At 51.3% G+C, this 22,918-nt stretch overlaps 1 protein-coding gene across 6 annotated transcripts in view; it reads right to left on the reverse strand.

The window, feature by feature from the left end:
* Positions 1 to 22,918, reverse strand: part of VRK3 (VRK serine/threonine kinase 3) — a 33,563-nt gene that overhangs the window by 1,888 nt on the left and 8,757 nt on the right. For 4 of the 6 annotated variants that reach the window (XM_030297170.2, XM_030297169.1, XM_030297173.2 and 1 more), the window contains 9 exons: positions 17,395 to 17,459; positions 15,759 to 15,825; positions 14,796 to 14,880; positions 14,415 to 14,520; positions 12,871 to 12,963; positions 11,243 to 11,375; positions 10,028 to 10,148; positions 1,958 to 2,016; positions 933 to 1,081 (listed from right to left, as the gene is read on the reverse strand). In XM_030297170.2, the coding sequence (XP_030153030.1) occupies positions 933 to 1,081; positions 1,958 to 2,016; positions 10,028 to 10,148; positions 11,243 to 11,375; positions 12,871 to 12,963; positions 14,415 to 14,520; positions 14,796 to 14,880; positions 15,759 to 15,825; positions 17,395 to 17,459 (878 nt within the window). The remainder of the gene's footprint in view (positions 1 to 932; positions 1,082 to 1,957; positions 2,017 to 10,027; positions 10,149 to 11,242; positions 11,376 to 12,870; positions 12,964 to 14,414; positions 14,521 to 14,795; positions 14,881 to 15,758; positions 15,826 to 17,394; positions 17,460 to 22,918) is intronic. The other 2 variants (XM_030297171.1, XM_030297174.1) reach the window with 2 other exon arrangements.

Genomic DNA, 22,918 nt, shown 5'->3' on the forward strand with positions numbered 1-22,918 from the left:
ACAGCCCCGCTAGAGAGGATCCAGTTCTCGCAAAAGAAGAACCCCATTCACAGGCACGCGTGCACACCCCAGCGAGGCCTGTGCACGCAGATGTTCAAGGCAACGTGGCTTGTAAAACAGAAACCAAGCAAATGTCAGCCACTGGTCATAAAGAGTATCCTTCTGGGGCGCCTGGGTGACTCGGTTGGTTGAGGTCTGACTCTTGATTTTGGCTCAGGTCATGATCTCACGGTTCATGAGTTTGAGCCCCAAGTTGGGCTCTGCGCTGACAGCACGGAACCTGCTTGGGATTCTTTCTCTCTCTCCCTGCCCCTCCCCCACTTATTCTCTCTCTTTCTCTCAAAATAAATAAATAAACTTAAAAAAAAAAAAAAAAGAGTATCCTTGCAATCCACAATGGAATATGGTGCCTCCATAAACAAGGTCATGGGTGTTCTGTGCTGACAGAGGAGGGCCGTGAGACAGACCGAGAAGCGCAGGGCAAAGTGCATCACTGGGAACAGAACCAGCGAGGTTTGTGATGGGGGCGGGGGGGGGCTGGTGGCGCCAACCCACAGGACAGCGGAGGCTACAGGTGGATGGAGAGAGGGATAGAGAAACAGAGGGATGAAGAAAGAGACAGAAAGATGGAGAGACGAGGACGTGTTGACTCTGTTTTCCCGGCCTTGAATCCAGTCATGCCTACAGCTTCCCCCTTGGAATTTTCTAGCCACAAGAGCCAATCAATTGGCCCTTTTCCTTCGAGCCAATTTGAGCCAGGTTTCTGCTATGTGCGATTCCCCGAGGGCTGGATGGTTCAAGAACCCTGTGGAAAAATCCAGCATCTAACTGGGAGGTCGGCCCTGATGGAAACCTTAAATGGCATCTGGGAAGCAGGGCTGGCGGAGGTGAGGGAGGGGGAAGACTCACAAACTGCTCCTACCGGAACCCACCTATGGTATCATCTGGAGGTCCAGGGGGTCGTAGGCTGACAGCCGCAGATCCTGCAGCAGGGCTTCTAGATTGTTCCTCAGCATGGTGTAGGGCGGCTTCTCGTCGTACTTCAGGGCCATCACCACCTTCAGGTACTCCTGCAGGGTCTCTGCGGTCAAGACACCCCCCACCATAGGAGAGACCTGAGAGGGGCCTCCAACTCAGAGCCAGGGGGGCTGTGCCCAGTCTCCACCACGGTGCCCATTTGCTCAGTGCTTCCTCTGTGCCTGCAACCGCCTTAGGCACTTAGATTAAAAAAGATTTTTTTTGGGGGGGAGGGGCGCCTGGGTGGCTCAGTCAGTTGGGCATCCACTTCGGCTCAGGTCATGACAGCTCAGAGCCTGCAGCCTGCGTCGGATTCTGTGTCTCCCTCTGTCTCTTCCCCTCCCCCTGCTTGTGCTCTCTCTCCCTCAAAAATAAATAAAAACATAATTTTTTTTTTTTTAAATGAGCCCTTACAGAGCTGGAGGGGACAAGTTATCCATTTCTTTCGGCCTCATGTTTAAATTTTTTTTTTTAACGTTTATTTATTTTTGAGACAGAGAGAGACAGAGCATGAACGGGGGAGGGTCAGAGATAGAGGGAGACACAGAATCTGAAACAGGCTCCAGGCTCTGAGCTGTCAGCACAGAGCCTGACACGGGGCTCGAACCCACGAACCATGAGATCATGACCTGAGCCGAAGTCAGCGCTTAACCGACTGAGCCACCCAGGCGCCCCTCGGCCTCATGTTCAGAGAGCAATGCAGTTCTACAGAAGCGACACTAGGGAAAAAAAAGAAAAACAAAGACACAGCCTAAAACTCCAGTAATGGGGACTGAATTCTGGGGGGAAGGTTTTTTGTTTTTCTAGAACAGGCACGTATGCACACGCAGCTTGGAAAACTCAAAGAAAGAAAGGTGTGTGAGGGGACAACAGCCGGATGGACCCAGGCCACCTGGTCCCGCCATGGCCCCCAACTGTTCCTTCCCTCTTCAGGACATACCTGAGGGACTGATCCAGCGACTGCACTGTCCCACGAGGGCCTCCGGGTTGTCAAGAAACCTGACAGGACAGAGGTGTATGCAAGAGGTCTTTTAGGGAGGTGAGAGCAAACTTTTTTTTTTTTTTAAGTTTATTTATTTATTTTGAGAGAGAGAGAGAGAGAGAGAAGAAGAAGTGGGGGAGGGGCAGAGAGAGGGAGAGAGAATCCCAAGCAGGCTCTGTGATGTCAGCGCAGAGGCCCGATGCAGGCCTCGAACTCACAGACCACGACATCATGATCTGAGCTGAGATCGAGAGTCGGATGCTTCACTGACTGAGCCACCTGGGCTCCCCAGGAGAGCCAATTTTTAAAACAGAAAGTCTAGGGGCACCTGGGTGGCTCAGTCGGTTAAGCGTCCAACCCCAGATTTTGGCTGAGGTCATGATCTTATGGTTTGTGAGTTCAAGCCCCACACCGGGCTCCACGCTGGCATCATGGAGCCTGCTTGGGATTCTCTCTCTCTCTCTCTCTCTCTCTCTCTCTCTGCCCCTCCCCAGCTCACTCTCTAAGTAAATAAACTTTAAAAAAATAAAAAATAAGTAAAACAGAATGTCTACTAGATGTACAGTAGACTCTTGTTAATTGTGGTAGTTATGCCCTGTAGCGTGGCCTCAAATACGGAATTAGTGAATTCTAAACCATGCTTCTAGGGGAAACGTAGTATCACGTTCCTGCAAGGTTCTGGTTACAATGTTTTTATAAACTGATCACTACTTAATTTTGTCTTAGGTGTGTTTGTGCTTAAAGATACTATGTTTGGGGCACCTGGGTGGCTCAGTCGGTTAAGCGACCAACTTCAGCTCAGGTCACGATCTCACAGTTGGTGGGTTCGAGCCCCGCGTCGGGCTCTGTGCTGACAGCTCAGAGCTTGGAGCCTGCTTGGGATTCTGTGTCTCCCTCTCTCTCTGCCCCTCCCCTGCTCGTGCTCTGTCTCTCTCTCTCTCTCTCAAAGGCAAATAAACATTAAAAAACCTTTTAAAAAAAAAAGATAGCATGTTTACTATAATGTTTACTTAATCACATTGAGCTCACAGCCAACTATTTTCTCTGTAAGGCACATCCCAGCCTTCTTGCACCTAGGAACACCAGACAGCTCTTTAGCACCATGCATGGGGCCTTTTATTTTATTTTATTTTATTATTTTTTTTTTTTTGAGAGAGAGAAACAAGAGTACAAACAGGGGAGGGGCAGAGAGAGAGGGAGACACAGAATTCAAAGAAGGCTCCAGGCTTTGGGCTGTCAGCACAGAGCCCGATGCAGGGCTCGAGCTCACGAACTGCAAGATCATGACCCGAACAGAAGTCGGACGCTTAGCCACCATTTTAAACTGCAAAAGCGTAGGGGGCGCCTGGGTGGCTCGGTCTGTTGAGCATCCAACTTCGGCTCAGGTCATGATCTCACAGTTTCTGAGTTCAAGCCCCGCATCAGGCTGGCTGCTGTCAGCACAGAGCCTGCTTCGGATCCTCTGTCCCTCTCTCTCTCTGCCCCTCCCCCGGCTTGCACTCTCTCTCAAAAATGATTAAACCTTAAAAAAAGTAATAGCAAAATCATCAACAAGAACATCTGGAAAATGGGCATTAAACAGACTCCATGAAGGACCCCTGTTTATCCTGAGATCTGAAATGAGAGGGCAGAGCATCACCTCGTTTGAGCTCAGCTGGGCCTGTGTGCATCAGACAACTCAAAATTGTCTCCACTCTGCGTGTGTCTGAGGAGGCCTGGGAAGCACTGTGAGTGCTGATTCTGGGGTGACACATGCATTTTAGTGAGCAGGTGAATTCACAAATATGGAATCTGTGACTAATGAGGACTACCTTTCTTTCTACAAACACACACGTGTACTTGTAAACACACACACACACACACACACACACACACACACACACACACCCTCTTGGACTACTCAAGAAAAACAAATTCATCCAATTCCAGGGTGCCTGGGTGGCTTAGTCGGTTAAGCATCTGACTCCTGGTTTAGGCTGAGGTCAGGATCTCAGTTTGTGAGATCGAGCCCTGTGTCGGGCTCTGTTTGATTCTCTCTCTGCCCCTCTCCTGCTTGTGTGCGCATGCACTCCTGCTCTCCCAAAGTAAGTAAATACGCATAAAAAAAAAAAAAAAGAAATTCATCTACCTTCTTTGCTCCATTCTCACTTGGAATCTCCACTATCCACCCAGTGCCTGGGGGTGCTGTCCTTGCCTCCCTCAACCGCAGGCCGAAGTCCCCAAGCTCCACCCTCTTGCTCCCCAACCCTCTCTGTCCCATCCCCTTTCTGGTCCAGTTCAGGCCTTCTCCTACCTCCTTGGACCTCAGCTTCCTGCACATTCCCCACATGGCCCTACAGAGTTTCTCTGCCCAGAACGGACTCTGTCCCTTCCTACTCACAGCCCTCAGGGGACTCCCCAGGGCCCTGGGGGAAAACCCCTGGCACACAAGGCCGCCAGCCCCTGTGGCCTTGTCTCTCTGGCTTCCTTCCTCCCTCCCATCTCACACGCCAGCAGCACCAAATGCCTTCTACTCCCCTAACTAGGTCAAGCATCCGTGCCCATCTCCTGGCCTCAGCATGTTGCTTCCTCTGCCCTGGACAGCTTTCTCCTAGCTTGACCCCTGGCCGTGGCTGCTCTCCCTTCAGGACACTGCTTGAGGGCTGGTCTCCTGGAAGTCTCCCATGACCTCTCCAGGCAGAGAAAACAGATCCCGCCCGATGGCCTGTGTGCTCTGTGCGTAGTCCACGGACGCCCCAAGGCACTGTCAGGACACAGGAAGGGCTGGGTCTGAACTTCGTGTCTCCTGGCATCCTCAGGACGTGTGTGGCGAATGGCTGAGTGATGGCACCAAAGTCTGTGCCCCTAGGATGTTGTAAATTGTATAAGTGACTCTACCACTGGCTGTCGGTGTCCGTGGGACGTCCTTGCCCAGACAGCACCCTTAAGAGCAGGGAACGAATTCGACCAGCACCTGTGCTTTCCCAGAAAGGGACTTGCACACCAGAAAGCCTTGAGGAATCAAAACGTCTCTTTTTCTTTCCCTCATTCATTCCATCCTGAACTAGAATGTACAAAAACTGAATAAATGTTGAACGAACGGAAAAAGGCCATGCACACCAGTAGGGCGCCCTAGAGGCCGGTAGGTTCCAAAAATGTGCATGTGGCAACATCGCCCCCTCGTGGTCCTTTTTGTCACTGCCTCGAATCACGGGACAGGGGCTGGGTGGAGCGTCTATAATGAGCACATCACTATCATCACCACCCCCTGCTGAGATTCTTGATGTTTCAGACCTTCCCTCTGTGGTTGTGGTCAGGCTCCGGGGCTGGGGAATGAACTCATACTTAAATCACGGATGTTAAAATTATTACTAGGACCTATTTTATTTAAAAATGCTGGGGCGCCTGGGTGGCGCAGTCGGTTAAGCGTCCGACTTCAGCCAGGTCACGATCTCGCGGTCCGTGAGTTCGAGCCCCGCGTCGGGCTCTGGGCTGATGGCTCAGAGCCTGGAGCCTGTTTCCGATTCTGTGTCTCCCTCTCTCTCTGCCCCTCCCCCGTTCATGCTCTGTCTCTCTCTGTCCCAAAAATAAATAAATGTTGAAAAAAAAATTTTAAAAATGTTTATTTATTTTGAGAACAAGAGAGAGTGTGCACGAGCACACGAGCAGGGGAGGAGCAGAGAGAGACACGGAGAGAGAGAATCCCAAGTTTGCAGAGCCCGACACGGGGCTCGCTCCCATGAACTGTGAGATTGTGACCCGAGCCCAAATCAAGAGTCAGATGCTCAACCAACTGAGCCATCCAGGCGCCCCTTGGACCTATTTTCTTTACTCTGGACCAATTTGGCAAGTGCGGAGCCTTCTAGAGAAGCATATCCCGTTCACTGATTATCTCTTGTGAAGGGGAAGGTGGCAGAGATGTGAAAAGGGGGATAGGGCTGTTCTGGGGAGTTAGAGGAAGTAGTGGATTCGGAGAATCCAGAGGATTAGACCCAGTGGAGCCTCAACGGGTGATTTCACTGGCGACAGGCAGTGCCCTCAGCTGATTCACATCTGGGTCTCCAGCATTTCCCTGGCACAAAAATGCCGCCAGGAGACAGGTTCTAAGTGAATGAATAGGTCACGTATGAGCTCTCCTATCTGTCGAGAAATCTCGCCTCCCCTTGCCTGCCTGGGAAAGCCCTCTGCTCTGTACAGACTGGGTCAGGAATCTCTTGGGTAAAGGCACCCAGTGGCCTGAGGCCGGGTAACGCGCCTCCCCTCTGCTCCCACAATGCTCCTGGGGCTGCCTCTACCTCGTTCCTGCCCGTGTCTCCTCCCAGCCTGGGAATCCCCCCACGGCTGGGGCCGCGTCTGCCTGACCTGTCTGTCCACGCTGAAGCCCAGGCCTGTGAATGAAGGCTCACGCGTTCTTTCCTTATTCGTTCATTCCACAACTATTTCATGAGTGCCCGTGATGCGTCAGGGGCCATTCTGTGAGCAACACAGTGACAAAGAGAGCTGGTGTGGCCCCTGCCCTCACAGAAATGGGACTAAAGGTGGCACCGTGGAAGAGTCTCCGGCTGCCGTCCACTGTCCCTTCTCCCATTCAAGGGCAGGACCCCAAGGGTCAGCAGCCCTAGGCTACAGACGTTTTCCAGCCCCCACTGCAGCTTGGGTGGCTATGCGACCAAGGGATGCATGCCACTCCCAGGCCTGCCCTGTAAGAGCAGCGAGAGACGGTGACCAGCAGAGTTAGCGCCAGAAAAGGATATGTGGACGTTGAAGGGCGCCAAGGTGCCGTTACTGAGAGGGAAGTAATCTTCCTCATCCGAACCATCTTGTTTTGGGATCTCCTGGTAAGAGCAGCTCAGCCTTGTCTTTAACACGACAGAAACGCGCAAAGGAGCTGTTCATAGGCCTCAGGCACACGTAACGCCTTGGCAGTTGGGCCGTATGCTCCTACTAGCTGTGTTCCTAAATTCTGCGACTCGTTTTCCCCTGGCTTCATTTCAAGAATGGAAAGCTACTAGAAAACTAGAGTGTAAGGGCAAAAATACACTCCAAGAAAATAGGGCAAGGGGCTCATGTTCTGGAGGGTTCTGAGGCTGCCTTCTGATGCAGAGATTGCCTGTGAAAGCCTAGGAGCCAGGGGCCTCTCTTTCCCTGTCTCTCCCTCCTCCTGCAGAGACGTCAAGGGCACATAAGCGCCCTTATATGCCAAAATGAGACATCCTCCTTGCCTCACTACCCTTCCGGAGGCGACTCACCTGTCACCACTGTCATGAGACCTGCCTGGCCATTAAATCTAAAGGAGCAGTGAGTGCCCACAGCCACACTCAGGGCTCCAACCTGATGGCCCCAACCAGTCTGGCCTGTGACATGCTGTGTGCTTTACTCATTTATCTCTTTACTGTTTTGTCTCCCCCACTAGGGTGTGAGTTCCCTGAAGGCAGGGATGTTTGGCTCAGTTATTCCTGTATCCCCAGGGACTAGAGCAGAGTGTGGTGCGTAGACGGTGCTTAGTAAGTCTCTGTTCAGGGGCACCTGGGTGACTCAATCGGTTGAGTGTCCAACTCCGGCTCAGGTTATGATCTCACAGTTCGTGGGTTCAATCTCTGCATTGGGTTCTGTGCTCTCAGTGCAGAGCCTGCTTCGGTTCCCGTCTCCCTCTCTCTCTGCCCCTCCCTCACTTGCTCTCTCTCTCAAAAAGAAATAGACATTAAAAAAAATTATAATAAGGGGCGCCTGGGTGGCTCAGTCGGTTAAGCGTCCGACTTCAGCTCAGGTCACAATCTCGCGGTCCGTGAGTTCGAGCCCCGCGTTGGGCTCTGGGCTGATGGCTCAGAGCCTGGAGCCTGCTTCCGATTCTGTGTCTCCCTCTCTCTCTGCCCCTTCCTTGTTCATGCTCTGTCTCTCTCTGTCTCAAAAATAAATAAACATTAAAAAAAAATTAAAAAAAATTTATAATAAATATCTGTTGAGTGAAGAAAGGCTGCATCCCCGTGCCAACATTCCATCCTCCCACACGGCTTTGAGGTGAAAGAAACTTCTCTGGAGTCGAATGGCCTGGATGTGAGTCTAAGCACCTCTACTTAGTAGCTGTGTGACCGGGGCTGATTACCTAAGCTCTCTGTGTCTCAATCATAAGACAGCTTACCTCAGAGTTGTTCTGAGGATGACACAGGGAAACAATGGGCACAGAGCCTGGCACAGACAAGTGTTATGATAAATGTTCGCCTCGAATAGAGGTCATCAGGTAGGAGCGGGCCAACGTGACAGGGGCAGATCCCTTCCTCTGAGCATGCACAAGCAGGAAGCCTGATGCAGTGGGGGTGAGAGAAGCCCCCCACCCCCAGGGGGGGAGTGTTTAAGTAGAAACCTGAGGGAATATAAGATTCAGGGCACGGTACCATTTGTGCCAATTAAATGCACACCCAACAGTGACATCACATATTTTTCAAGGATACATATACATCCAACAAATTCACGAGTAGCATTTGGAGGCAGTGAATTAGCAACGTAGCTCAAGTTAAAAAACACAGCAGTAAGTGAAAGGAAGCAAGAAACAGAATGAAATTCAGAGCTCGGTACCATTTATGCAAATTAGATACGGTCGTCATACATCATTCAAGGTTGCAGACCTATCTACACAAACATATTGAGAAGCAGTAGTCAGAAAGAGTCAACTCAGTACACATGTGACAATGCGGTTAAAATTGAAGAACACAGTGCTGAGTGAAAAATGCCAAAAACATGAGATTTAGAGCAGAATACCATTTATGCAAGTCAAACACACACACAATACCACCACCATCATGCAAGTTTTAGGAAACAAATACAGTTAAGCAAACATCTGTAGAACATATAGTAAGTATGGTTGAGTGGGTGTCCATGGTTGAAAAAGATAGTGGGGGATATAAAAGGGAAAAAATAGAACGAGAGAGAGTCTCAACGTGAACCAGTAACACAGCACATTAAGAACTGAGGAGCACAAAAGGACTCAGTGCTGTTCCCTAGAGTTTTCCCTCTTTCCACTAGGCACACTTCCCCTGGGCAATCTTTCTCTCCCAGGGCTTCTAGTGACAACTTCTGAGATACCAATGAGGTCTGAATCTCTGTTTACACTTCACTCCTGCCCTTCAGACATGGATGGCCAAACCATCTTCTAGGTGGGCCTTCCAGGATGACTCCCAGGCAACTCTCACCACCCCCAGTCTATCTATACCAGGGCTTGAATCCTAACCTCTGGACCTTCAGGGCTTTCCTGTGTCCAGCTGTCTACTGTCCTTGGTGCTGAGGACCAAAGTGCTCCCTTCCCCCGGAGCCCAAATGCCGGCTGTCCGTGGTACTGAATCTCACACAGCCACGTTTCCCAGCTAGTCTCCCGCTGTCCTTGGTGCTGAAGACCAAAGTGCCAGTGCTCACTTCCCTTCGAGCCCAGCTGCCCGTGTCTGCCTGCGGTCCTCGGTACTGAACCTCACATGGCCCCACTTCCCTCTGCATCCAGCGACTCTACCCCCTTCACCGCTGCCCTTGGTGCTGAATGCCTAAACCAGAACACGCAGGATCTGGGGGTTTTACAAGCAGAGGGTGGGGAGAGGAGGTATGGACACCGGTGGCCGGTGTAGCCAGACGCTGAGGCAGAGTCCAGGCGTAACTGCTCAGGCTTTCCATTTGTATGAATGAGTCATGGTGCCCTGTGCATAGTGGGCATTTTCTACAGGTCAGGCTCTGTGCTGAGCGCTGTGTAGCTGACTCCCCTGAATCCTTCCACAGACCCTGCTAAGACCTCATCCCACGGAGGATACTGAGGCTTGTGAAGGTTAGGCTGCCCACCCTACACCCTGCAGTGGGGAGCCTGGCGTCTCACCACAGGCAACATGGCTCCAGAGCCCACACTCCTGTCTGCTGGAATGAATGCTAGAGGACACCCCCGAGAGCTGCAGAGGCCTTGACTCTGTGGGACACTGCTTCCCCCTCCTTTTTGTTCCCTGGTGGGTTCTGAGCTTCTGCCCCACCTGTGGGGGTGCCAGGCCAGTGCTGGCTTCTGCTGACCCCTAGACTCACTTCTGTTTCAGCTTCATGATCTTTTCGGTGTTGGGAAGGCAGTTTGTCCATGGCAGGATCCCGTACAGCCACTTCAGCAAACAGTAGCCCAGGGTCTGGAGGTCGCTGCGGCGGAAGGGCCCTGGGAAGGGAGGGCAAGAGGCGGCAGCTCAGTCCAAATGCTCTACTCCCTGACAGATCCACCCGCTTCCTTTCTCTCTCTGACTGAACCTTGCCCTCATGGACTCAACCATCTAAGCACACGAGCTTTAGTCTGTTCACTTTTCATTTGCCTGCTCTCGCGCTGTGAAGAGTCTCTTACTCTCGTTCACTCTCACAGCCATCCTTACCATCCCCGCTCTCACTAGCTTACTCCCTCATCTCTTGTCTTTCATTCATTCACTGAGTCCTCGGCTCTGTGTACCAGGCCCCATTACACCTTCTTAAATCCCAGACAAGAGTTTGGTTGGGTCCCAGCCCTTGACAGTCTAATGGGGACACAGTACAGTGTGGGATTACCTGAGCTGCAGGGGAAGCAGGACAGGGTGAGAGGGAGCCCAGAAGGATGGGCAATGAACCCAGCCTCAATAGAGGAGGTAAGGGAGACTGTCTGATTTATTCTTATTATGTTTCAGACAACAATTTTTGTAAACACTGAGAGTTGACTGTACCAGACCTTCCGATATTGGAAACACAGGGACCACCCCTTTCTTGGGGGAGGTCAGTCTGGTGGGAAGACACAGGCAGGCACATGGATGGCCATGACATCAAGGGATTTGGGACAGAGAGGCTGAGACCTCCTCAAGGAATCTTCTCCTCAAAGTACTTTCTTCTTACTTATTCTGTACATTTTCCTTGGATAATCTCATTCCTCTCCCAGGGCTTCAGCTGACAGCTCCTGAGATACTGCTGATATCTGGGTCTCTGTCCAGACTTACTCCTGAGCTCCAGACTCTTGGGCAACTCTCATGTTCTAAGCCGAAACCAGATCTCGAACCTGAACCTCTGAAACTCTGGGGCCTCCTTGTGTCCAGCTACTCGCTGCTGTCATTGGTGCTGAACGGCTGCCCTACAACTCCCTGATACAGCCCATCCATGGTTCCAAATCCCCATTATGGCTCCCTTAGTGTGACTCCTGTGTCTGGCCACCTGCTGTCCGTGGCTGTGAAAACCCAGAACTGCCCTTATATGAGAAGTGTACCTCCATGGTCCCAAACCCCTTCTCCAGACCCTTACCACATCCCTTGTGTAGGTCAAGGCTAATGAACTCAAGGTCCCCCTCATGTGGGCTCCTGCTGCCTTCCACATTGGCCACGTGTTTGCCACCGGGGGCATAGCGGAAGGTGAAACCATAGCCTCCCAGCATCACCTGGGTGGACATGGAGAGAAGCCATTCAGTTTGGAAGTTACAAGCTTGGATTCTCAAGTCAGAGATTTCAATCACGGGTGCAATTTGAAACAAGTGCATGCCGAACAGTACAGACAGGTGTGAAATGAAAAGAACCCAAATTGACCATCCACAGCTTCCAACCCATGCCCAGAAGGAACGACTAATAATCGTCTCTATGCATTGTTTCAAATAGCTTTCTTTGAATAGCTGGTAAACACACGGATGCAGAAGGGGCTCTAGTTTTCCACAAAGGGAAATTATACCTCTTGTTGACACCATTATACCTCTTGTTGGACACCTGGTTTTTGCATGTTTTTAAAGTGGGCTGCACACCTAGTACAGAGCCCAATGCGGTGCTTGAACTCACGACCCTGAGATCAAGACCTGAACTGAGATCAACAGTCAGACGCTTAACTGACTGAACCACCCAGGCGCTCCCCCGCGACAGCTTTTTGCATTTTAATGTTTATTTATTTTTGAGAGAGAGACACACACACACAGAGTGCGACTGGGAGAAGGGCAGAGAGGGAGACACAGAATCCGAAGCACGCTCCAGGCTCTGAGCTGTCAGCACAGACCCCGATGCAGGGCTTGAACTCATGAACTGCGAGATCACGACCTGAGCCAAAGTCAGATACTTAACGGACTGAGCCACCCAGGTGCCCTGTTTTTGGCATTTTAGTAGTAGTTCCGGGCATTAAAATCTGGAGCCAGATAGACCCCCACTCAGCCGTGCCTGAAGCCAGCGAGGTTCTGGCTTTTTCCACTCAATGGGCCACAATTTGCAACACCCCTTAAACATTTTCTTTTTAAAGCCATGTTAAATCAGGTTTCTATCATTTGCAACTGAAAAAGTAATTAGAATTTACTTTAAAAGGTTTTTTAATCAGCACCCCTACCAGGAGTGTATACTTAAGGTTCTCCCTCTTTACTATCACAATCAGTGCTGTCAGAAACATTTTGTACATATATCTTTGCAGAGGCCTGTGAGTATACATATAGGACACATTCCTAACTGGTGGATCAGAAAAACATACCCATTTAAAATTCTGACTATATCCAAACTGCCTTCCAGAAAGGTTGGCCAATTCCCACTTCCAGCAGTATATAAAGAATTTGTTTCCTTACATCCTTATCAGCAACAGATAACCATTCTTTTAAGTTTTGTCTACTCTTAAAACAGGATGTTTTAATTTTCATTTCTATGACTATTGACATTATTTAGGGAGGTTGAGCCTCTTTTCACATACTTAACCAACCTGTGGGTTTCTTTTTCTATGAACTGCTTTTCCTATCTGTTTTTCATTGTTCTACTAAGTTGCTTATCTCTTCTTATTTATTCAAAGGAGCCCTTTACATATGACAGACAACAATTCTTTATCTGTAATAAGCATGGTGAAATACACGGATGTTTTGAGACAGATGAGACACTGAGCCCAGAGAGCCCCTAGGGTGGAGGGGACCTAGCTATTACCTGGCTCAGGTCCTCTGGATTAACAAAGATGTTCTCAGCTGTCACATTTCCATGGACGTACTCATTCTCATGGAGGAACTCCAGGGCATCCAGCTGGGGGAAGAAAGACAGCCTCTCCATGAGTAGCTTGACTAACACAAAGAGGTTCTGAGGCAAAGCCCAGTGAAGGAATCTCCACTTAGGCCTAGGGTCAGAGGCGCTACTTGTGGTTGGAAGGGGAAAGACTGTTTAAGCCTAATTCTGAGTGAAGCATTAGGAAGCCCCATCTGCCAACACACCCAAGCATGTCTTGTTTTTGTGTTTTTTTTTAAGTTCTTAAAATTTTTTGGTAATCTCTATACCCAGCGCGGGGCTCGAACTCACAACCCTGAGATCAAGGGTTTTGTGCTCCACTGATTGAGCCAGCCCAGGTGCCCCGCTATTTGCATTTCTTATGTCCAGCTCTGACTTCTCTACTGAACTCTAGACCCATACACTGAACTGCCTGGGTGGTAGTTACATCCTGAATATATCCCCAAGCCCACCTTGACCCCAAGGCTTACCTTTCTGCTAGGTTCTGCTTGTTCTGCAAACTCTCTGTCCCTACAGCCCATCTTCTTCTCAGGCCCTGTCCGCTCGTGCCAACCTCGCCCGGTCTCCTCGCCCCACCAGTCCATCCCCACACGGGCCACAGGGCTTTTCTGCACGCAGAGCTGATCCTGCTCCTCCCTTGCTCCCGATCCTCCTATGGCTCCCTAGTGCCCTCAGGAAAGAGTCCCAGGTCCTCAGCTTGGTGTTCTGAATGATCTGGTCGCTACCGACCTCTCCACATCAAGCCCGCCTTGTCTACCCCTTCCCCCTCTACATGTCACACTGAAGACACACTGAGCATGTAGACCTTCAGGACTCTTAATATGTCACTCCCTGGCCACTTCCACCTCTCCGGCAATTTAAAGTGGGTCCTCTTATCCTCCATCATAGCAGAGGGACATTTCTATTCAGAGGACGTTTGCGGCTTGTGAAACTGTTCACTTTAAGATCATCCTCTCCCACTAGACATAACAACCATGTCTGTGCTACTCCCAGCCCCTGGGATGGTGTCGGACACCCAGCAGGGACCTGATTAATATTTAATGAAAGGATGGATGGATGAGGGAATGAGTGAATGAATGAATGAATGAATGAATGAGTGAAGAAACAAATGCCTTCTGCTCTCTCCTATACAAGCCTCTGCCCAAGCTGTATCCTTGGCCTGGAATATTCTCTTCACGGATCTCCACTCCCACTCCACCTGGCACCTTGCTATTTCCCACTCGTGGCTTCTACCAGGAAGCCCAGCTGAGCCCCTCTTTTTAAGGCTGGGGCCCCTTCTTCCACCCCTCACCTGGGAACGCTCGTCACTCTGGTTCTAATGGCCTAGTGCCCACCTGTGCCTGTCAAGCACTAGCCCCCGGTGTCTAGCAGAGGGAGACACGGGTTGAATGTGTCAATGAACAGGCCAACTGGTAATCTAGGACCTAGTGCGCCATCCCCTGGATGGGAGCCAGCAACTTCTAGGTACATACCAGCCGGCAGGCCATCTGGAACACAGACCTCACCGACATTATATGCTTTGGGTTGTCATCCAGGACCGACTGAAGGCTCCTCCCCAGGGTGGGAAACACCAAGAACCTGGAAGATAGGAGTATCCCAGGAGGTGGGAGAGATGACCGGGCAGAGGGGCAGAATCCAGGCCACCAAGGAGGGACCGTGGCTGGGTGGCCACAAGGTCCCGGTCCTGGGCAAGATCAAGGGTTCCTGATTGGTAGGGGATCAGCGTGGCTCAACGCTGTGGAGAAAGCAGCAACTGGCTGGCCACTGGCTCCGGGGTCCCAGCCATGCCTGGTCACGTGACGGGGAGAGAAAGAACGGGACCAGTGAGGTGGCTGGCACGTGAAGTGACTCACCTGTACCTGTCCTGGTGAATGCCAAAACCGACACAGGTGGGGATGGCCAGGAGGGGGGTCGAGTTCAGCTTCTTCCACTTGTGCACTGTGGGAGGCAGGGAACTGAGAAGTTAGAGTCCACCTGGTCCCGGGCCCGCAGCCCGTTCTCAGAGCGGAAGCAGAGACAGTACTCCCAGTCAGAGACACCACCTCTGCGAGTGGGTGACAGCAGGGTGGGGACAGGGTGGGCATCGCTGACCTCGGGCTGTCGTCTGTATCTGCGGGTGACAGGGGGTGAACGAGGCGGAAAGCACATACAAATCTGGAGCGGGAGGCCTCAGAACGACAGAGTAACCTCTGGATTCACACGTGTGACTAGTAAGATCAGGAAACGTCTCCACTGGTCCTGGCATCGTTGGATGCCTGCCCACCTTCCAGCATCTCAGTTGGGTGATACAGATCCAGGGGTGTGCTGGCCGGGGGGGGGACAGCCCTGAGCTGCAGTGTTTGCCAACTTTCGTGGTGTAAACACTTCCCACCGTGGCCGATTTCGGGCCACTGATCTGTCGTGACAGAATGTGTGGCTGGAAGGGATGCCAGCACGCCATCGCGCGGTGTTTTCACCAAGCAGGCACAATGGCTGTAAACAACCCTGAGAGTATAGGTCATAGACAATGTAGACAAGTAATTAGGAAGTGATGAGTTCTGAGTATCTGAATATTTACTACTGTTCTTAATACAATTTAGTTGATTGTAGGCTGATGTGATCGATTTTAAGTAATGACTACGTTGAGCAACTGGCCGTGGTACTTCTGATAATTCAACACTAGGCTCTCCAGGCCCACGGTGTCTGTCCTCTGAGGCCCAAGGTCCAAGGGGTGATGGGGCGCAACTGGGCCCTTTCCCACACCTTCAGGGGGAAGTTAGTTGCTCTGACCAAGAATTCACCGTTCTCTCCCCCTTGTCCATTTCCCTGCAGAATACCTTGCAAAGGCTTGGCCGCCCGCTGGAAGAAGTTCTGCTCAATGAACAAGCGCCCATCCTTGGCATCCTAGTCGGGAACGGCAGGGGGAAAGGTGTCACAATGCAAGCTCTTAGACAAGGGCTTCAAGGACATTACTGGCCAGGTATCACCCCAGGTTAGTGCCAGCACAACCATCACCAAGTCCCCCACTTCAGAACCAAATCCCCTAGGGTGCTGCATGTGAACATGTCATTTCCATTGCCCAGATTTCTTTTATGATAGGATCCACAAGTTTCCCTAGACATGTGGCCTTCAGCTAAAAACAACATTTCCCAGCCTCCCTGGCAGTGAGGAATGACCATGTGACCAAGTTCTGGCCAATGGAGATGTAAGCAGAAGCGATGTGGGCAACTTTCAGGTTATGCCCTCAAAGGGCTGGGCAGGCTCTCCCTTTTCGCTTCTGTTCCAGTTGGCTGGAATGCAGAGGAGATGGTGGGAGCTGAGGCAGCCATCTCAGCCCATGTGGAGCCGCCCATGTTGGAGTAACGAGAGAGAAAGTGGGCTCCCCTGTTCATGGAACCACAGTGATAGCCCTGGACTACTGCCCCAGACTTTTACGTGAATAAAATAAACTATTACTTTCGCTGAAGCCATTAATAATATCGGATCATTTTTTCTACAATGCAAACTGAGTATTTTAATTAAACACAACTAGTACAGCTGGGTTCTTAAGAGCACAGGGCTAAAGAGCTAGGTTCAAAGCTCAGCTCTGCCATTCATTCATTCTTTCTACAGAGCACCTATTATGTGCTGAGTACTCTACTGGCATTGGAGATACAGCAGTGAAGAAAGCAACTTGCATGCTGGTTGCCCCTGGGCCAGTGATGAGTCCCCATTATCTCACCTATTAAATGGGGAAACAGAGTAACCAGCTCACAGGCTTGCTTGTGAGACTCTTAACCCAGGGTCAGGCATGGAACAGGCTCTCGACGAACAGGGGCTATTACTCATCTGTGAGCCTGGCTCCGGAGTCCTCGCTCTGAACCACTCACACAGTCTCTGTCTAGGGCCAGGGGAAGGCACCCGGACTGGCTGCCACAGTATTCTGGGGGGGGCGGGGGGGGGGTAAGGGTGAGAAAATCTGAATAAATGAAGGGAAGACAATAAAAGTCACCTACAATCCCAGCTTTCAGAGATGACGAGGCTACTAACCAAGACGATAACCAAGATTTCAGACTCCTCAGTGCAAGGACCCCATCAGATTGCTTCTCTGATGGACTCCAACATCCGGCACAGTGAAATACAGTGGGTGCTCAACAAATACATGCTATGAGGCAGACAGGTAGTGGGCAAATGGGCCACACAATGTGGGTACTAGTGGCTTCACTGCAAGGGTGAGGACACTCAGCCCCTCCAGACTGCACAGCCCAACAGCACCGGAACCAGGGCTCAGGGAGAACTTGACTGCAGCTTCCCAGGTCCCCTGTGATAAAGAACCTGAGGCTGGAGGGAGATGTGCCCCACCCAAGGTCCCAATGCCCCCTGCAGGCTAAGGTGGAGCTCTCCTGCCTGTGCCAGCCCTCAGAGGGGGCTTGGAGGTCAGTGGTGCCCAAGCCCCAGGCCCTCCCCTTGTGACTGCCCCCCAGGGACACTCACTAGTTTAAGCGAGAATCTTTGTTTCTGCGGACTTGACTTGCAGGTGAAGGTGGAGACAGGCTCGGCTGTGGGTGGACAAAACGAACAAGGTTATGATCACCAGGGAAAGTGAAAGTCATAGTCCTGAAACTTCTCAGTGAAGAGCAAGCAACACTTCCACTTGTCAAGTGCATTCTTGGCTTTCAAGACCTGTTCCTTCCTAGGTCTTGGAAAAGTTCTTTTTTTTTCTCCTTTCTCTCTGCTAATATTCAGCTACACAAAAAGGGTTATTACCAAGCAGGCCTGACTTCTGTCCTTGGAAAGGCTTGCTTGCAAGAGTGGTCCATGGCTGGTGTCTGGGTACTTGGATTTCCGGAGGGTTCCAGCATCACTGAACCAAGCAGAGGGGCCCCCTGTGCCCAAACTATTATGCTGAACATCTGCTTTCCTTCTGGGAGTCTAGAACATTGGTACGTTCCAGGCAGAGTGTGCCTAAGTGACCAGCTACCAATAAAAACCTGGGGTATGAGATGCCTGGGTGGCTCAGTTGGTTGAGCGTCTGAGTTTAGCTCAGGTCATGATCTCGTGGTTTGTGAGTTCAAGCCCCCACATCAGGCTCACTGCTGTCAGCGCAGAGCCCGCTTCAGATCCTCTGTCTCTCTGCCCCTCCCTTGCTCATGCTCTCTATCAAAAATAAATACATATGAAGAAAAAAAAACTGGGTGCTGGGTCTCTCAGGAGCGTCCCTGGTAGACAACACTTCACGTGTGTTGTCACACTTCCTTGTGCATCCTCCGGGAGCCCCCGGGGAAGGGACTCTCAGAAGATTGTGCTGGTGTCCCCTCAGATGTCACTCCGTGGGCCTTTCCCCTCCCTTGACTGTGCTCTGTGTTCTTTCGCTGAAATGCATTGTGGCCCAACTATGTGCTGAGGCCTGTGGGTCCTCCTTGTGAATACCTGAGCCTGGGGGGGGGGTGGTCCTGGGGATCCCCAATGCACCAGATATTTGCATTTGTCTACACATGTGGGTGAGTACCATGGGACGGATGAAGCCTCGTCCCAGCCCCATCCCCACCTGGGGAAGTGCCGTCACAGGTTGACTTCTGCCCCTCGGGGTCCTCTGAGCTGCAATCCCGGGGCTGCCCAGATCCAATGGCTGATCCAGCCCTGCCGGCTCAACACGGAACCGTGCTGAACGACCACTTCCGCCCCCGAGTCCCCATGGGGCCATCTGAGCCTATCGCTGGGTGGGGGGGGCACCATCCACATCCTTCCTCCTCTCTTCCTCATAAACACCCTGCCTGCTTATCCCATGCTGCTCAAGGATAAACCCCGTGCTAAGTGTCGGCTTTACACGCACGGTCTCCCTTTAACGGTCTCAGCACAGCCCCGGAAGGTCTACTATGTTATGATTACTGCTGCTGCCGCCATTGTTGTTAGTGCCACCTGCCGGAGGAGAGGAGAACTGCGGGTCAGAGAGGCCAAGAGAGGCTACTCGCAGGGCAATCAACTCTCTGTGTGACTCTACGGGAGGTGCTAGACTTCTCTGGGCCTCCACTCCCATGCCTGTGAAATAGGAGTGATGAAGCCCGTCCCCAGGATTGGATACAAGGGCTCAGGTGGCCCAGCAGGAATGAGCACGGCAGTAGCTGAGCGCATACCATACATTTGAAGCTAGCTGCATCCTTCACATGCACCGCTCAGAGAACCCACTCAGCCCCGGAGCCCGGCACCAAGCCAGGCTCATCACGAGTGCTCAACATCATCTGGGGCCCATAAACCAACACACTGTTGTCCATTCCCGAGGCTCTCTGTGCCCTCCTCCACCCTTTCAAGTCCTTGCTGCCCCTTGCTCAGCCAGATTGGCGCTGTCCAAGGTGTGGAAATAAGGGAGGTGACAGAAGCCATCCTTGCCCTCATGAAGCTCCAGCCAGAGCAGGGGGGGAGTCCAGGGTTTACAGAACCCAGGACCGAGGGTGACCCGAGCCAAGCCTAAGAGAGGGAAATGTGGGGGGGGGGGGGGCTCAGATCTCTGGGGAAAGGGGGGTCCTTTTCCACCTGTGAGAAGGGGGCTTGGGGAGACCACCAACGGGTGTCTGGAGCTGGCTGTGGCACCTCTCAGGCATGCTAACAGTACCCAGCTCACAGAGTTCCCACACAGACGGGTGACACATATGCTCCTGACTCTCAGAAGCAGGCAGGGACAGTTGGCAATTTCAGTGCGATCTCAGGCACTACTCTGCAGATTATGAGGGGCTTTTTCTCTTGAGCTCCTCTATGTGGCCCTCATGCCAACAGCCCGCAGAGCCAGCTGGCGATTCCCATTATAGAGGGGAGCCCACAGGGGCCCAGGAAGGGCAATGAGCTTGGCCACTGGCCCCTGCAGAGCCAGGCTATCAATCCAGGGCTCCAGACTCTGGGACGTGGGGAGACCCCTGCCTGATGCAGACCTGATACATGGAGAGCATGCAGACAAGAGCACAGCAGGCAAACAGGTGGAAGCTCCCAGCTGCCAGATGTTGCACCTGGAGCAAGAAAGTTGGTCTGGGATCCAGCATAACCAGAACGAACCGACTGAGCCACCCAGGCACCCCACAAGAGTTCTTACAGAGAAGGGGGTTAGGGAAGGTATAACTAGAGAAAGGGGGGGAAGGCATGGGCGTGATGGAAGCAGAGAGGAGCTTGATACACCTTGAAGCTGAAGGAAGGGCTATGAGCCCAGGAACACGGGCGCCTCTAGAAGCCCGAAAATGCAAGGAAACAGGCCCCTCTCCACCCCCAGAGCCTCCAAAAGACTCGTGAGACTGATTTTGGACTTCTGACCTCCACGCCTGTAAGAGAACAAATGAGTGCTGTCTCAAGCCACTAAGTTTGTGGTAATTGTTACGGTGGCCACAGAAAACTGACACAAGCCCCAAATCTCCGTCCACAAGGGCACAGACCCAGAGGGTAGTCCTGAACTTGAGCCCAGGCTACTTTTCACAAGCACAGCGCCGTGAGCAGCTGCGGGGATTTATGTGGTGACCCGATACTGGTTCTCCCAAATTGTTCCAGGGAGATGGGGAGGGTGACGTTAGAACTCAGGAACTGACAAAGGAAAAGGGTGGCCACTCATAGGGCTGTATGAATAAGGGAATAAGATTGGGGGGGGGTGCCTAGGCGGCTCAGTCAGTTGTGCGTCTGACTTTGGCTCAGGTCATGATCTCATGGTTCATGAGTTCGAACCCCACATTGGGCTCTCTGCTGTCAGTGCAGAGCCTGCTTCAGATCCTCTGTCCACCTCTCTCTTTGTCCCTCCATCATTCTCTGTCTCTCAAAAAAAAGCGGGGGGGGGGGGGGAAATGCAAGCTGGTGCAGCTACTCTGGAAAACAGTATGGAGTTTCCTCAAAAAACTAAAAATAGAACTACCCTACGACCCAGCAACTGCACAACTAGGCATTTATCCACGGGATACAGGTGTGCCGTTTCGAAGGGACACATGCACCCCATGTTTATAGCAGCACTATCAACAATAGCCAAAGTATGGAAAGAGCCCAAATGTCCATCGATGGATGAATGGATAAAGAAGATGTGGTATATATATACAATGGAGTATTACTCAGCAATCAAAAAGAATGAAATCTTGCCATTTGCAACTACGTGGATGGAAGTGGAGGGTATTATGCTAAGTGAAATTAGTCAGAGAAAGACAAATATCGTATGACTTCACTCATAGGAGGACTTTACCAGACAAAACAGATGAACATAAGGGAAGGGAAGCAAAAATAATATAAAAACAGGGAGGGGGACAAAACAAAAGAGACTCATAAATCTGGAGAACAAACTGAGGGTTCCTGGAGAGGCTGTGGGAGGGGGGGATGGGCTAAATGGGGAAGGGGCAACAAGGAACCTACTCCTGAAATCACTGTTGCACTATATGCTAATTTGGAGGTACATTTTTAAAAATTAAAAATAAAATTAAAAAAAAAAAAGATGAGCTGATTGGTGTGATGAACCTAGAGCGGGGCCCACAGTGAGCTAAGAGTGTCAGCTGCTGTACTAAAAATTGCAATTCTCGGGGTGCCTGGGGGGCTCAGTCAGTTAAGCTTCTGACTCTTGACTTTGGCTCAGGTCCTAATCTCATGGTTCATGAGCTCAAGCCCTGCATCAGGCTCTGTGCTGAGCATCGGAGCCTGCTTGCTCATCTAGGAAATGGGGCAGCGACAGTGCTGACATCCATTATGAGTTAGCAAGTACGAAGCAAACACACGTCCATGTGAAAACGTGTGCGCAGATGCTCACAGCAGCACTAGTCACCAGGGCCAAGTGTGGAAACAATGCACACGTGCACCGATCCATAACTTGAAGAAACCAGATGTGGTATGTGCACACCCTGGAATACTATTCAGGCGCAAGGCAGAATGAAGTTCTGACACGTGCTACGATGTGGATGGACCTTGAAAACATCACGCTGAGGGACAGCATATAGACACAAAAGGCCATGATGTAGTGTATCACTGCATTTATCAGAAATATCCAGAACAGAGAAACCCAGACAGAGCAGATTAGTGGTTGCCTGAGGCTGGGAGGAGGGGTGTGGGGAGTGGGTGCTTTGGTACAGGGCTTCCATTAGGGGTGATGGGAATGTTCTGGAACTAGATACACATGATGGCTGTGTAGCATGATGAATGGACTACAACTCACTTAATAGTAGACTTTAAAATCGTCATTTTGATGAAAGGTCAACCTCATTTGACAAAATAACAACACCCCCCACCCCCAAAATCATATAACGCACTTGGAACACGGTGCGGCCTTGAATAGGCACTCAGTAAACATTAGGTTGATTAACACCAATCAGTGCACAGTTTTTGTTTTCTTCATTGTAACAAGGTATCTGACTCCCTTTTTTTTTTTTTTTTTTTTTTTTTTTTTTTTTTGAGAGCGAGCGAGAGAGAGTGCATGAGCAGGGGAAAGGGGCAGAGGGAGAGAGAGAATCTTAAGCAGGCTCCTCGCCCAGAGTGGAGCCCGACACAGGGCTCAATCTCATGACTGTGCAATCATGACCTGAACTGAAATCAAGAGTCAGACGCTTAACTGACTGAGCCACCAGGGCGCCCTGGACTTCTTTTTTTAATCTTTGACTACTGCCAGCTTCCAAGCCCGGCCCTGCCTCTTCCGCTCCCCGCTCCACATCTGGGCAGGCTGATAAGAAAGCCAGGGGCTCCCTTCTGTGGTGCTGGTGGGAGAGGCGAATCACATGAGGCCCCGGCCCCTGTGCGGGGAACCCTCGCCCGGGCCTCACCCTTTAACCAAACAAAAACCCCGATCAGGCACCTTTCCTTCCTGGTTCAGAGAGGTTCAGAGCCACTCTCAAGCAATTAGCCTTTTGCATTCTCTTGGTCTGTGTCACTCTTAACAATCGAACCAAATTGTTTTTTTTGGGGGGGGGGGGTTCCATGCTATCTCTGCAGGGTTGATAGAACACTCATCATCGTCCTCATCATTCACCCTCACTGGGTCTGCGCTCCCATATGACAGAGGTGGACATGGAACGGGAGGGGG

The sequence above is a fragment of the Lynx canadensis genome, chromosome E2 (assembly GCF_007474595.2).
Source record: "Lynx canadensis isolate LIC74 chromosome E2, mLynCan4.pri.v2, whole genome shotgun sequence".
NCBI lineage: Eukaryota > Metazoa > Chordata > Mammalia > Carnivora > Felidae > Lynx > Lynx canadensis.